The following is a 15,780-nucleotide window of genomic DNA, read 5'->3' as shown; positions in this document are numbered from 1 at the left end:
AACACTGTCCTTAAATTTCTTAATAAGCTTGATGTGTTGGTTCTTTTATAGCCTGTGTTGAAAACATAACCAGGGAATAAATGTTTCACTGATAATTAAAGTCAAACTATCTTCATGAAGTAGAATAAAGTAAAATCACATTTGGTAGTAGTAGTGGAATTGTGTTAAAGTCTTATCAGTCTAAAATATGTTTTCCCTAGAAATAATGCATTATTTAAAAAATCCTTTATAGTGTAATGTCCTGGAATCTTGTAACTGGTGCTTTTTGGTAAAATGAGTAAATGGCAAATTTTAATTTTATTGCCATTTATACATCAAGGATTTTCTACCCTAATTACAAGTTAGAATCACCATAAGGGAGCTTTAAAACATACTGATAGCATGGCCAGACCCCTAGATATTTTGATTTAACAGGTATCAGATGAGACCTGGCTTCCAGGTGATTCTATTAATAATATGCAGCCAGGGTTTAAAAAAAAGACTCCTTTAAACCTTTAGTGCTTGGGTAGCCTTCTTGTTATGGTCATGAGTAGGGGTAGGACACCTTTAGACACAGTTGCTCTGTTTTAAGGACCGGTTTAAGCCCCACAAAAAGGAAGTCTACCTCTGTACCTCCTTGCCTTGAGATTCTTTTTTGGATTAGTGGTTAAAAAAAGAAAAAAAAAAAAAAAGGAGTTACAGACCTTTCATCAGGTTAAATGTCATTTGTATTAACAGGTGCTGGCATAACTAGAGTTGGCATTTTCTTAGGGGTCATTACAATACACTGGAGAAGGCAATGGCAACCCACTCCAGTACTCTTGCCTGGAGAATCCCAGGGACGGCGGAGCCTGCTGGGCTGCCAGCTGTGGGGTCGCAGAGTCAGATGCGACTGAAGCGACCTAGCAGCAGCAGAAGCAGCATTACAATACAAATGACATTTCTTCCGTACCTTTTTAGTGCTCAGTATGTTCAGTACATAGTAGGTGTTCAGTGCATGATCTGTTACTGTATTATTTTTACAACTTGAACAGATCATCTCTACGTTTAGCTCAGTCATTATTAATCTATCTTAAAGGTCTTTAATTGTCTTTAAAAATTGGACTTTTATCACCATATTTAGGGCCTCTGGGATACATATACTAGGCAAGTGATATTACTTCCTTTTTACAAATAGAGAAACTAAGGCTCCACCAAATTTTAAGTAATTTGCCAAAGATCGTAGGCTGGTTTAGCTTAGGACTTTAATTCTGGTTTTTATTCTATCAGTTCTTACTGCTCAGTGTGTAAATCAAATTCAGGAAGCATAGATGTTATTTGTATAGGATTTACAGTATTATATCAAGGATATACACATTTCAATCTTAACTATAAGACTGTTTCCCACTAGAAATTTTTAACTTTTAATTATGAAATCAAGTAAACCAGATAGAAATATGTTGTCTTGGGTTGAGTACATGGGTAATATTGTAATAGTATGTATTAAGCCTCACAAGGCGTTTATGTACTTCACTAATATATGAAGCCAGGATATTTGTATCAGCTGTTTTATATCTGATTCTCTGAAAATCTTAATTACATTCTTTGGTAATTTGATTGTCATGGAACTCTTTAATAACTGTAATAGCCAAACAACTAAAATTGTAAATAATCTTGACTCTTGTGTACTCTTTTTAGGGGGTGAAATGAAAGTCTTAATTCTCTGTTTAAACATTAAAAATCACACAATTTTATCTTCTGCCAACATGATACGGCACTAGTGCCTTTACCCAGGCACCGATAAACCCAATCAGGGGATGACTGTACCCACCAGCAGGAACAGAAGGGCAAGGCCATCTTGTGAGCAACTTTGGTATTCTTAGTATAGGATACTTAAATTTTTGTTGGTTTTAAAGGAAATTGGCTACTTGGCAATATTAATAGTTGAGCAACAGTAGGGAAGGGAACTTTCCCCGCCCTGATCAAAGAGAGCTTTCTTAACTCAAATGAAGATGGAAAAGTGCTTTTTTATAGTTAGCAACTTCTTGTTGCCTGATGCTGTAGTGAGCAGCATAGGCTCACCATGTTGAGCTGGCCTCCTGGCTCAGCAGAAAGAGTGACTTTCTGCAGTTGATCGCTAGTGTGTTGCTACTGTCAGTTCTGTCTGTCTCTGACTTACGTTTCCTGTGCTTCCCATTTCTACTTTTGGCAAACACCAATCTTCAGAATATTTCTCCCTCATCTTTAGTCATGTAATTTTTAAAATCATGAAAGTTTTATAATAGAAGCTAGGGAAACAAAATGTTTGGAGTATAAAATTTCATTTATCAAAGAAATCTAAAATTTGGATTCATGAATTTATGAAAGTTTATTTTAAAATATCTTTACATGTGCTAATATGTTCATTAAAAAGCAAATATTTCAGTTTTATTTGTTAATGTAAATATACAGTTTTTAAAACTCTAAATTTTGTAATTCCAATAAATACTAATTTTCTTTTTTTTTCCCAAGGTACCAGTATTTTTTGCAAATCAAACAAGACATTCTTACTGGAAGGTGGGCTATTTTAAATTTTTAGTAATGGGCTTTAAAAATACTTTAAATTCTGCATTTAGTAGTTTGTGATCATTGCAAACACATCTACTGAAAGATGATCTACTGAAAGATGGCCCTGTGTAGCATGAATTCCTTTCATCAGATAAGTTCATTACTTAATAAACATGTAAATCACCTGGAAACTTCAAGTGTGAATAATATAGTTTAAATTATAATGGTTTTAAAACGACTGTGTTTAACCTTGGGTTATTTTCTGTTTTATTTTATTAGATTGCCCTGTCCTTATAATACTGCTGCTCTTCTGGCTTCATTTGCTGTTCAGTGTAAGTATCAGCCCAGTTTTTGGCCAAATAGCATATGATTGCATGGTTTCTGTTGATAGAGCATTACCTTTAATGTATGACTTATTCAGACATATGTTACCATATAGAAAAAAGTGACTGCACAGAAAACATAATAAAACATCCAATTAGCAATTACTTTGGTTCCTGGAAAGACTTTTTCTGAAGTTGTTTAAGACCTAGAAAAATGTTAAATGCATCATTATAACTTGCTTAACTGGTAACAGTAGAAACAGACATTTTACTTTTAGAAATACAATGGAATTCATGACATTGTTGATTTGGCTATGAAACTTGAATATTTGTTTATAAAGTGTTAATATTTTTTCCATTTATTAGCTGAACTTGGAGACTACAATCAATCAGAAAACTTGTCAGGCTACCTCTCAGATTATTCTTTCATTCCTAATCAACCTCAAGATTTTGAAAAAGAAATTGCAAAATTACATCAGCAACATATGTAAGAATTTATTTACTTTTCTGCTTACTTAGTAAACTTCTTGATGGTATCTCTTCTAGAGAAATGTTTTAAATTATTTCTAATGTGGTGGTTTTATTTACTTTATATAGAACAGTTGCTATTATATAAAATAGTGTGATTACTATAAAGAAATGTAGGTAATTTATACTAAAAAATATCACTTATTTCATAGAATGCATGCATGCTCAGTCATGTCTGACTTTTTGCAACCCTGTGGACTATAGCCTGCTAGGCTGCTCTGTCTGTGGGATTATTCCAGCAGGAATACTAGGGTAGGTTGCCATTTCCTTCTCCAGGGGAATCTTCCTGACCCAGGGATTGAACCTACCAGTCCTGTGTCTCCTGCATTGCAGGCAGATTCTTTACCTGCTGAGACATTAGTGAAGCCCATTTCATAGAATATATGAGGCTTATTTTCATGTCTGTTAAGAAACATAAAGCTGTATGTTAATAGACATAGCATTTGCTATTCTACAAAGTTGCCAGTTCTTTAGAAAGGAATTTTAGAATATTAATAATGTACTCATAATATACAGATCAATCTACTTAGCATTCTTTTCTAGTTTTTAGCTATGTGAAAGGAATCCATTCTGTTTGGTAATGACTCTGTATGTGTTAGTCAGTCGTGTCCAACTTTTGTGACCCCATGGACTGTAGCCCACCAGGCTCCTCTGTCCATGGAATTTTAAATGAATAAAAAACATTATTTTGAAATAGTGACTTTTTTCATTCATAACAATATTCAACATTGATATTCTGTGAGTCTAATTTTCTATGACATGAGTTTTCAAGAAGAGATTTATTGATTTGAATAGAAAGTTGTATTGTTTATTGGTTTAGAGTTCAGTTTTGCTTTACCACACTTTTCAAAATAGTCCTAGAGTATTTTGCAGTGTTACATATTGATTGAAAGACTAGATTCTAAGAGTCTGAATCAGACTCATTCAGTCTGGTTTGAAATTCTAATGAGGCAGCCTACTATCTTAAAACCTTGGCCCAATCACTCTATTTCTCTGTTTCCTTATATGTAAATTGGGGATGATAAAGCAATCTACCTCTAGTGTTATTTTAAGGATCAAATGAGTTTATATATACAAAATACTCAGAATAGTGCTTGGCACATAGTAAGCACTGAAGAAATATTAGCTCTTAGTAATTAACTTAATTTCATTGAGTAATGGCCCATGTGTCCAAAACTGGTTAGCAAACTATGACCCCCTGTCGCCTTTTGTATGGCCTACAGGTTAATAAAAATGGTTTGTACATTTGAAATGGTTGAAGAAAATCAAAAGAAGAATAACATTTCATGGCACATGAAAGCTTGAGAAATTTCACTTTCCATGTCCATAAATGAACATTGGAACACAGATTCCCTCATTGTTCCACATTGTAACAGCAGAGCTGAGTTGTTGCAACAGAGACCTCTATGGCCTGAAAGCCATTAGCTATCCACCTCTTTCCAGCAAAGGTTTGCTGACCCCTAATCTAAAATAAGACTAATGACTGAAAATTTTAATAGATTGGCTTCATGAGGTGTGGGGGCTGTTTTGTTCTAAAAGTAAATGCCATTTATTATAAAAGTTCTTCATATAGCATATCTGAACTAAGGGTTTGAAGATAAATCAAATTTTTAAAAAATTTACCAATAATGGAAAGCCTCTTCTGTCAGAAGAATGTTTGTACATTTTACAAAGTGTTGGTTATATATTTCTATTTGCCTGTAAGAAATGATTCTGCAAATTTTTAAAGAAAAAAAAAAAAAGAATCAACCAGTGTAACTGTGGAGCTTGGGGGAAAAGTAGAGTATTTATTTAACTTAATTGAATTTTATAGAAAACTGAAGTATATCTGCTTTTTTTTTTTGAGGAATCCTATTTTTATGTTCATACATTGGCAAGCTGCTTACTCCCTTTTCTGGTATCATTAGTGAATGGTTATCTTTGCATTTTTAATTTTCTGCTTTTACTCTGCTAGAGCCTGATATCAGATAACCAAGATTGTTAGAACTATGTATAATAGAACCTTTTTAAAGGCTTTGCATTTACAGTAGTAGTTCTCACACTTGTGTTCATAAGAATCACTGGAATATGTCTTAAAATATAAACGACTTGAACCCCTTTTATTCTAATACTGGGTTGTATAGAACAGTACTTCTGAAACTATCTGTGATGAAAGACCAGTTTTTCCCCCAGTCTCTCATGGAATAATACTTCTGAAAAATATAATAAAAATGAATTACTCAAAAAACAAAATGGAGAAATAAACAAAGGCTTTAAAGATTACAGTTACTTTTTGTTGTTGTTAGATGCAACAGATGTAAAGTAACTCTGCCAAAGTGGTACAAAAGGCTGTGACCCTCTTAATTTCTGTCCTTGTTATGAGTCAACACCTGTCTGGGCACCACACCCTGAGAAACCCTGCTCTGGAGCTTGCCCCAAAGACTGCATGTCAGAAGTACCTTGTGTGATTAAAATGCACATGTGGAGTGTAGACTAAATGTTGAAGAATACTTGTTTCTGTCTGAGAGTGACTTTGTAACATCCATGAGTATAGCTTGGAGCTTTAAAAACTTGACCCATTTTTGTGTTTCTGGAAAATAAGAACATATTCTACAAAATAGTTAGCATTACTTAAAATATACCCTCCAGAAAAGGTAGCTGTTACTGTATGTAACTAAGAGGAATACTCGTACATTTTGTATCTTGTAAAAGATTTAATTAGAATGCTGAAAATTTTCTAGATAAATAACCTTTATGTAACTTGGTCATATTTGTGATTATTACAGTTTTTAACCTAGTGATGTTTTTACAGAGGCTTATCTCCTGCAGAAGCAGAATTAGGTTACCTGAACACAGCACGTACCTTAGAACTCTATGGAGTTGAATTCCACTATGCAAGGGTAAGTGAAGAAAACATTCTGATGTTGTTGACTTAAAGCATAAATATTCAGTAAAAAAAAAAAAGTTTTTGATTCCCTGATAGGATTAGGCAACAAATGGAATAGTGAGTGCCACCAACATTGCATTGACAATTTCCTCTGAATATAAGTAATTTTACTAACCCAGTCACTCAAGATTCATTACCTGACAAGAAGAATCATGAATTTTACATATTATTTTTCTTCAAGGTAGTGTGTTACAAGGATAATTTTTGCTGACCATAAGAGACAGTGTCTTTAGAATTTTTATTTTGCAAAATAAATGTTATAAGAAAAGCAGTTATTTGTATTTTTGTTTTTATGAAAATCATTATTATAAAAGATGATTTCACCTCACTGATGCCTGTGTTACTACATTCTTTTCATCATCTAGTGATATCATTATAAATTTTTACTTATAAAGCACAAAATCAATTGTATTTGCATATTTTGGTTTTCCCCCTACACCGTGCCTTTGTTAACACGAAATTTTATAGTTACTGGCTTTTCCTGTATAACACCCTAACTTCTTGTTCACTGTGTCAATTTGATGCTTCCAGAAGGCTGTTGTCCTCCTACTAGAAGCATACATGTATGTGGCTGTCCTTGTTTGTGTGCCTCTTCACGTCTGTTCCTTTTTATGATTGTTTTATTAAGAGGCTATATTCCTTTAGAAGTACCTGAGGTGCAGCTGTTCTCTATACCTGATGAAAAGTGGAATTATAGGTAATCATCAGTTGAACTGGTAATAGGTTTATGTTTTCTTGGGACAACTACTAAGCCTTATAAGGATACCAACCTGAAAGGGATTTAAGTTTTCCTTAGATAATTATTCTAAATTTATTTTTGTATACAGACATACACAGACATACACAGACATATACAGACAGATAGTTTGAGAACTCAGAGTCCTACTCCATGTAATGGTTTTATATAGGGCTTCTTTTGGCCATTTTCTTGGAGAAGAGGATTCATTAGTTCTTACTTTTTGCAAAGCTTGTGTCAGTCATTCCTTTAAAAAAATCAAATGACTTGCTTTACTCACATGACTGTATTTGGTAATTCTGAGCATTTGTGACTTGAGAACCTGTCTGGTTCAATTTAAAGTGTTTTAAGTAAGTTCCTCTTGAACTTTCTATATTCTTTAAAATGGGCCCTTCACCCTTCCTCTGTCTTTGTGGCTATTACTTTTGGACATGATTCTCCAAAGGTAACAAGTTGTCACTAGATTTTGTTTTTTTATGATAATACAGCTTAAAACAAATGGAATTGTAAATATGTATACTAGACTGTGGTTAACAGTAAAGAGACCACTAAAGTCAGTCATTTTAGTCCTGAACAGTTTTCTAAAGGTGGTTTAGACTGCTATCTGCTTTCTTTGACTGTCAGTGAAGTACAAAGAATGTTTGTTGTTATTCTTCAGTCTCTAAGTCATGTCTGACTCTGTGCTACCCCTATGGACTGTAACCCACCAGGTTCTTCTGTCCATGGGATTTCCCAAGCAAGAATACTGGGGTGGGTTGCCAGTTTCTTCTCCAGGGGATCTTCCTGACCCAGGGATTGAACCTACATCTCCTGCATTGGCAGGCAGGTTCTTTACCGCTGAGCCCACCAAAGAATGTTAGATACTCCTTTTTTAACTTAAGTGGCATGGCTGGATCTCATACATAATTAACCGTTTTATTTTTTATTGATTTGCTTTTTTGTTGTTTAAATTATTACACTGTAAAACTCTTTCTCAGAAAACCATAAATGTGGAGTACCAAATTAAAGGAATTTAAATTTTAAGTATTTTGTACAGACTCCCAAAAAAATGAGCTAGGAAAAGGTGTTTCTATTGTATATGGATATGGAGAACTTAAGAAAATGTGCAGATTTTAAGTGAACATGAAGGGAAATTTGCAGCATCAGAAACAAAAAGGGACAAAGGGAAGAGGGAAGAGGACACATAAAGAAAATACTTGTTTTAATTGAATATCACAGTATTTAATTGAAGATCCAATAATACTTTATTTTGAAAAGCAAAGTGAGATCTTTTCTGTCTACCTCTAGACTGTAGGCTGAAGAAAGATCAGAGTGGAACCAAGTTACATATAGCAATCTGCAAGATACGAAACACCTTAGAACCTTCTTTGTGGTGCATCTGTCACACACCTTATACACTGTAGGCACTGAGGATGACTTAGTGGACAAAACGTCAGTCATCCGTGTCCTCGTGAAGCACACAACACAGTGAGGGGAAAAGACTAGACCTGTACAAACGAACATTTGAGAACATGAAAGGGAAAGTACAGAATGCTGTGGGATCCTATGGCAGGAACTTCTAATCCAGCTTGGGAGCAGTGTGTGGAGAAGGCTTCTTAGGAGTAATTTACTAAAGCCAGAAAAATGAGTAAGAATTAATTAGCTAAAATAGTAGTTCCCATCATAGAGCCGTCAGAATGAAGGAAGACCTGAAACCAAGAGAGAACATGGCTTGGTTGAAAACATGAAGACATTTGGTATGCCTAGAGGATTATATGAATAAGAGAACTGTAGAAAAGTAAAGAGTGAATGACAACTTCATGATTAAAGGGAAGGAAAAAAGATTTGAGGGGAGGGAGCATGGGAATATTTGTTTCTTAAAGTAACACAGTAAATACATTTTTTCTTGGTGTTCAGTTTTGTGAATTATAACACATGTAGATTTATGTAACCACTGCCACAAACAGAATACAGAAAAATTCTATCACCACTGCCCCTGCCTTGCCCCTAAAAACCCGCACTCCTGCTCCGCCTGTGTAGTCCAGCCTCATTCTTACCCACAGTTTCTGGCGACAACTGGTCTATTCCCTGACTCCATAGTTTGTCTTTTCCAGAATGTCTTATAAATGGAATCATACTATAGTATGTAACCTTTTGATACTGGTTTCTTTTACTTAGGGACTTCCCTAATCGCTCAGTTGGTAAAGAATCCACCTGCAATGTGGGAGACTTGGGTTTGATCCCTGGGTTGGGAAGATCTCCTGAGAAGGGATAGGCTACCCACTCCAGTATTCTGGCCTGGAGAATTCCATGGACTATGTATGGTCCATGGGGTTGCAGAGTCGGATACAACTAAGTGACTTACACTTCACTGCACTTCACTTATTTTAATTAGAGTAATGCATTTGGGATTGATCTGAGATACTGTGCTTCAATAGTTTATGCCTTTTATTGCTGAATTGTATTCCGTTGTATGGATGTACCATAGTTTGTTTCTCCATTCACCCATTGAAGGACATCCTAGGTTGCTTCCAGTAATTTTTCTTTCTTTTTTTTAAATAGGTCTACTGCAAAAATTCATTTCTAATTTCTATGTGGGTTTAAATTCTCATTTATGTAGAATGCAAATCCTAGAAAGGTCTTTCTAGACCATGCAGTAAGTGTATATGTAGCTTTATATGAAATTGCCAGATTGTTTTCTAGGTACCTGAGCCTCATTGCATCCCCACCAGCTTATTTACAAGTTCCAATAGTTTTACATCCTTTTTAGCATATGGTACTGCCCGTTTTGTTTTGTTGCTTTTTAAGCTTTTCTGATAAGTGTGTTTTACCTCATCATGGTTTTACTTTGTATTTTCTTAATGACTAATGTTGATGGGCTTCCTGATAGTTCAGTTGGTAAAGAATCTGCCTGCAATGCAGGACACCCCGGTTCAATTCCTGGGTTGTGAAAGTCTGCAAGAGAAGAGATAGTCTACTCACTCCAGTATTCTTGGGCTTCCCTCATGGTTCAGCTGCTAAAAATCTGCCTGCAATGTAGGAGAACTGACTCTATGCTTGTACATCACCAGATGGTCAGTACCAAAATCAGATTATTATATTCTTTGTAGCCAAAGATGGAGAAGCTCTATACAGTCAGCAAAAACAAGACCAGGAGCTGACTGTGGCTCAGATCATAAATTCTTTTTTGCACATTTCAGACTTAAATTGAAGACAGTAGGGAAAACCACTAGACCATTCAGGTATGACCCACATCAAATACCTTATGATTGTACGGTGAAAGTGACAAACAGATTGAGGGGATTAGATCTGATGGACAGAGTGCCTGAAGAACTATGGATGGAGGTTCATGACATTGTACAGGAGGCAGTGATCAAGACCATCCCCAAGAAAAAGAAACGCAAAAAGGCCAAATGGTTGTCTGAGGAGGCCTTATAAATAGCTGAGGAAAGAAGAGAAGTGAAAGGCAAAGGAGAAAAGGAAAGATATGCCCATTTGAACGCAGAGTTCCAAAGAATAGCAAGGAGAGATAAGAAAGCCTTCCTCAGTGATCAGTGCAAAGAAATAGAGGCAAACAATAGAATGGGAAAGATGAGAGATCTCTTCAAGAAAACTAGAGATAACAAGGAAACATTTCATGTGAAGATGGACACAATAAAGGACAGAAATGGTATGGACCTAACAGAAGCTGAAGATATTAAGAAGAGGTAGCAAGAATACACAGAAGGACTTTACAAAAAAGATCTTCACGATCCAGATAACCACTATGATGTGATCACTCACCTAGAGCCAGACATCCTATAATGCAAAGTCAAATGGGCCTAAGGAAGCATCACTATGAACAAAGCTAGTGGAGATGATGGAATTCCAGTTGACCTATCAGGTCAGTTCAGTTCAGTTGCTCTGTCGTGTCTGACTCTTTGCGACCCCATAAACAGCAGAATGCCAGGCCTCCCTGTCTTTCCAACTCCTGGAGTGTACTCAAACTCATGTCCATCGAGTTGATGATGCCATCCAACCCATCCCAACCTCTGTCATCCTCTTCTCCTGCCTTCAATCTTTGTCAGCATCAGGGTATTTTTAAATGAGTCAGTTCTTTGCATCAGGTGGCTAAAGGATTGGAGTTTCAGCTTCAGCATCAATCCTTCCAATGAATATTCAGGATTGATTTCCTTTAGGATGGACTGATTGGATCTCTGTGCTGTCCAAGGGACTTTCAAGAGTCTTCCCCAACACTACAGTTCAAAAGCATCAGTTCTTCAGCACTCAGCTTTCTTTATAGTCCAACTCTCACATCCATACATGACTACTGGAAAAACCATAGCTTTGACTTGACGGACCTTTGTCTAGGTTGGTCTTAACTTTTTTTCCGAGGAACAAGCTTCTTTTAATTTTCATGGCTACAGTCACCATCTGCAGTGATTTTGGAGCCCAAGAATATAAAATAACTCACTGTTTACACTCTATCCCCATTTATTTGCCATGAAGTGATGGGACTGGATGCCATGATCTTAGTTTTCTGAATGTTGAGCTTTAAGCCAACTTTATCGCTCTTCTCTCTCACTTTCATCTAGAGGCTCTTAGTTCTTCTTTGCTCTCTGTCAACAAGGGTGGTGTCATCTGCATATCTGAGGTTATTGATATTTCTCCTGGCAGACTTGATTCCAGCTTGTGCTTCTTCCAGCCTAGCATTTCTCTTGATGTACTCTGCATATAAGTTAAATAAGCAGAGTGACAACATACAGCCTTGACATATTCCCTTTCTTTTCTTTTTTTTTTTTTGTGACATATTCCCTTTCCTATTTGGAACCAGTCTGTTGTCCCATGTCCAGTTCTAACTGTTGCTTCTTGATCTGCATACAGATTTCTCAGGAGGCAGGTCAGGTGGTCTGGTATTCTCATCTCTTGAAGAATTTTCTGCAGTTTGCTGTGATCCACACAGTAAAGGCTTTATTGTAGTCAATAAAGCAGAAATAGATGTTTTTCTGGAACTCTCTTGCTTTTTCAGTGATCCAGTAGATGTTGGCAATTTGATCTCTGGTTCCTCTGCCTTTTCTAAATCTAGCTTGTATATCACATACTGTTGATGCCTGGCTTGGAGAATTTTGAGCGTTAGTTTGCTAGCATGTGAGATGAGTGCAGTTGTACAATAGTTTGAGCATTGTTTGGCATTGCCTTTCTTTGGGATTGGAATGAAAACTGACCTTTTCCAGTCCTGTGGCCACTGCTGAGTTTTCCAAATTTGCTGGCATATTGAGTGCAGCACTTTCACAGCATCATCTTTTAGGATTTGAAATAGCTCAAATGGAATTCCATCACCTCCACTAGCTTTGTTTGTAGTGATGCTTCCTAAGGCCCACTTGACTTCACATTCCAGGATGTCTGGCTCTAGGTGAGAGATCACACCATTGTGATCATCTCGGTCATGAAGATCTTTTTTGTGTAGTTCTGTATATTGTTGCCACCTCCTCTTAATATCTGTTTCTGTCAGGTCTCTACCATTTCTGTCCTTATTCTTGCCCATCTTTGCATGAAATGGTCCCTTGGTATGTCTAATTTTCTTGAAGAGATCTCTAATCTTTCCCATTCTATTGTTTTCATCTATTTCTTTGCATTTATCACTGAGGAAGGTTTTCTTATCTCTCCTTGCTATTCTTTGGCACTCTGCATTCATATGGGCATATCTTTCCTTTTCTCCTTTGCTTTTCACTTCTTTTCTTTTCACAGCTATTTGTAAGGCCTCTTCAGACAGCCATTTTGCTTTTTTGTGTTTCTTTTTCTTGGGGATGGTTTTGATCCCTGTCTCCTTAAGTGTCATTAATCTCCGTCCATAGTTCCTCAGGTACTCTGTCTATGAGATCTAGTCCCTTAAATTTATTTTCACTTCTACTGTGTAATCATAAGTGAAAGTGAAGGTCACGTCGCTCAGTTGTGTCCGACTCTTTGCGACCCCATGGACTGTAGCCCGCCAGACTCCTCAATCCATGGAATTTTCCAGGCAAGAGTACTGGACTGAGTTGCCATTTCTCTCTACTGAGGATCGTCCCAACCCAGGGATCGAACCGGGTCTCCTGCATTGCAGGCAGACGCTTTACTGTCTGAGCCACCAGGAAAGCAATGCAGGAGCTATAGTCATAAGGGATTTGATTTAGGTTGTACCTCAGTGGTTTAGGGACTTCCCTGGTGGCTCAGACGGTAAAGCATCTGTCTACAATGTGGGAGACCCGGGTTCAATCCCTGGGTTGGGAAGATCTCCTGGAGAAGGAAATGGCAATCCACTCCAGGACTATTGCCTGGAAAATCCCATGGACAGAGGAGCCTGGTAGGCTACAGCCCATGGGGTTGCAAAGAATTGGACACGACTGAGCGACTTCATTTTACTTCACTTCAGTGGTTTAGTGGTTTTCCCTACTTTCTTCAATTTAAGTCTGAATTTGGCAATAAGGAGTTCATGATCTGAGCCACAATCAGCTCCTGATCTTGTTTTTGCTGACTGTATAGAGCATCTCCATCTTTGGCTGCAAACAATATAATCAATCTGATTTAGTGACAATTTTGTAAATACTACCCAGGTCATCCTTAGACTTCTGCCAGCCATTCCAGAAACCTTCTTTACACCCTGTCCCAGCTCCTGCCTACCTTATGCATTTTTTTGTGGTTTTATCATCCAGTGTGCCTTTCTAGATACTATAATTTATTTTGCTTTATGTTTTTAACTGAATAACTTTAAATGTCTTTTAATGCCTTCTTCCTTTACTGTATAGAATTTTTTTGTTAAAGAACTGGGCCATTTCACCTTTATTTTCCCACAGTCTGGACTTTGCGAATCACATATTCATGGTATAATTCAGTACATTCTATAGGTCTAATGAAATTTTCACAGAGAAGTTGGACTTGATGTAGACTTTGGTTAGGTTTGATATGATCCATCAGAGAAACATTAAGAAGAGATGAGAACAGTATTAATAGAACATATAATTAGGGATATACAAAACAGATGGAAGTGACCTGATGGGAAACAAGTTTTTACTGTAGTAATTAGAAATTATTGAAACTATGTTTTAGAGATTTTTTCCTAGGGAGACAGTTACAAACTCTTAGTTATATTTTCATCAGTCAGTTCTATCTTCTGATCACATGAATGCTAGAGATAAAAGCATTATTGCCATATTAGTTTGCCTATAGTATGTCTCAGATTAAGCACTCTTGCATGTGTGCTCAGTTGTGTGAATCTTTGTGACCCCCATAGACTATAGCCTGCCAGTTTCCTCTGTCCATGGAATTTCCCAGGCAAGAATAGTAGAGTGGGTCTCAAGTTAAGCAAAACTATTTCAAGACTTTCTAGCAAGTGAGGAAACTTTTAATTCTACTTACTTTGTTAATAGTTGCAAGTCAGTTGTTCAAGTTGAATCAACATGAAAACTCACTCATCAAAACACAATTCAAATTTTCTTCTGCTCTCTCCAACAGTGTTCCCCACTCTGTTTTCCTGTGATGTTTTTATTGTATTATGTTAGTTAAAGAATTTCTCCTAATATTGGAAATACTGTTTTATTATCAATTGCCTTTCTCCATACTCTGAACTCCAGGTTGTTTTCACTTTTGCAGTCCTAACACCATATTTATATAGTGATTGGATTGTAATAGTTTTAGAAATGGAAAGATGGATACTAACTTAACGTTCTACGAGATGTAGTCTTGGATTTTCTATCCCAGAGAGTCAGTTCCAGTTATAAACTATGGAAAAGTTTATTTTTGCTTTATATTAATGAATTTTAATAATGCAACATTTAAATTTGATTTGAAGTATCTTATTTTTATGATGTAATAGTTACCATATGGGTTTATATATATTGTGCAGTTAACTGCTGCCTTTTATATAATGTCACATTATGTAAAAGAACTAATCATATTTAAAAATTTTATCTTTATCAGTTAAAACTCATTATCTTAGATTTCCCATTTTTTTTTGTTTGTTTTTTGAAGGATCAAAGTAACAATGAAATTATGATTGGAGTGATGTCAGGAGGAATTCTGATTTATAAGAACAGAGTACGAATGAATACCTTTCCATGGTAAGAACTTCTGTCAGTACTTTTCACTTTTACTATTGTATTACTAAATGTAGTTCATATTTTTGTTGAACTATTTAATGTTATCATACAACTTTATCCCACTTATTTGGAATCTACTGCAAAAATAGTTGAATTATTTTTTTCAAAAATTTCTTAGCTTAAAGAAAATACTACTTTGCAAGTTTTTCCTCTTCAGTTCAGTTCAGTTCAGTTCAGTCGCTCAGTCGTGTCTGACTCTTCACGACCTCATGAATCACAGCACGCCAGGCCTCCCTGTCTATCACCAGCTCCCGGAGTTCACTCAGACTCACGTCCATCGAGTCAGTGATGCCATCCAGCCATCTCATCCTCTGTCGTCCCCTTGTCCTCCTGCCCCCAGTCCCTCCCAGCATCAGAGTCTTTTCCAGTGAGTCAACTCTTCTCATGAGGTGGCCAAAGTACTGGAGCTTCAGCTTTAGCATCATTCCTTCCAAAGAAATCCCAGGGCTGATCTCCTTCAGAATGGACTGGTTGGATCTCCTTGCAGTCTAAGGGACTCTCAAGAGTCTTCTCCAACACCACAGTTCAAAAGCATCAATTCTTCGGGGCTCAGCTTACTTCACAGTCCAACTCTCACATCCATACATGACCACTGTAAAAACCATAGCCTTGACTAGACGGACCTTAGTCGGCAAAGTAATGTCTCTGCTTTTGAATATGCTATCTAGG

General features: G+C 36.5%; 1 protein-coding gene across 3 annotated transcripts in view; it reads left to right on the top strand.

Moving 5' to 3' along the window:
* Positions 1-15,780, top strand: part of PTPN4 (protein tyrosine phosphatase, non-receptor type 4) — a 198,154-nt gene that overhangs the window by 89,614 nt on the left and 92,760 nt on the right. For all 3 annotated transcript variants that reach the window (XM_018061760.1, XM_018061766.1, XM_018061755.1), the window contains exons 6-10: positions 2,470-2,514; positions 2,785-2,837; positions 3,195-3,315; positions 6,148-6,235; positions 14,984-15,072. In XM_018061760.1, coding sequence (XP_017917249.1) covers positions 2,470-2,514; positions 2,785-2,837; positions 3,195-3,315; positions 6,148-6,235; positions 14,984-15,072 — 396 coding nt within the window. The remainder of the gene's footprint in view (positions 1-2,469; positions 2,515-2,784; positions 2,838-3,194; positions 3,316-6,147; positions 6,236-14,983; positions 15,073-15,780) is intronic.

Source organism: Capra hircus, chromosome 2 (genome assembly GCF_001704415.2).
Source record: "Capra hircus breed San Clemente chromosome 2, ASM170441v1, whole genome shotgun sequence".
NCBI classification, from domain to species: domain Eukaryota; kingdom Metazoa; phylum Chordata; class Mammalia; order Artiodactyla; family Bovidae; genus Capra; species Capra hircus.
Note: the sequence above shows the minus strand (reverse complement) of the source record. Positions and strands in the feature narration are given on the sequence as shown.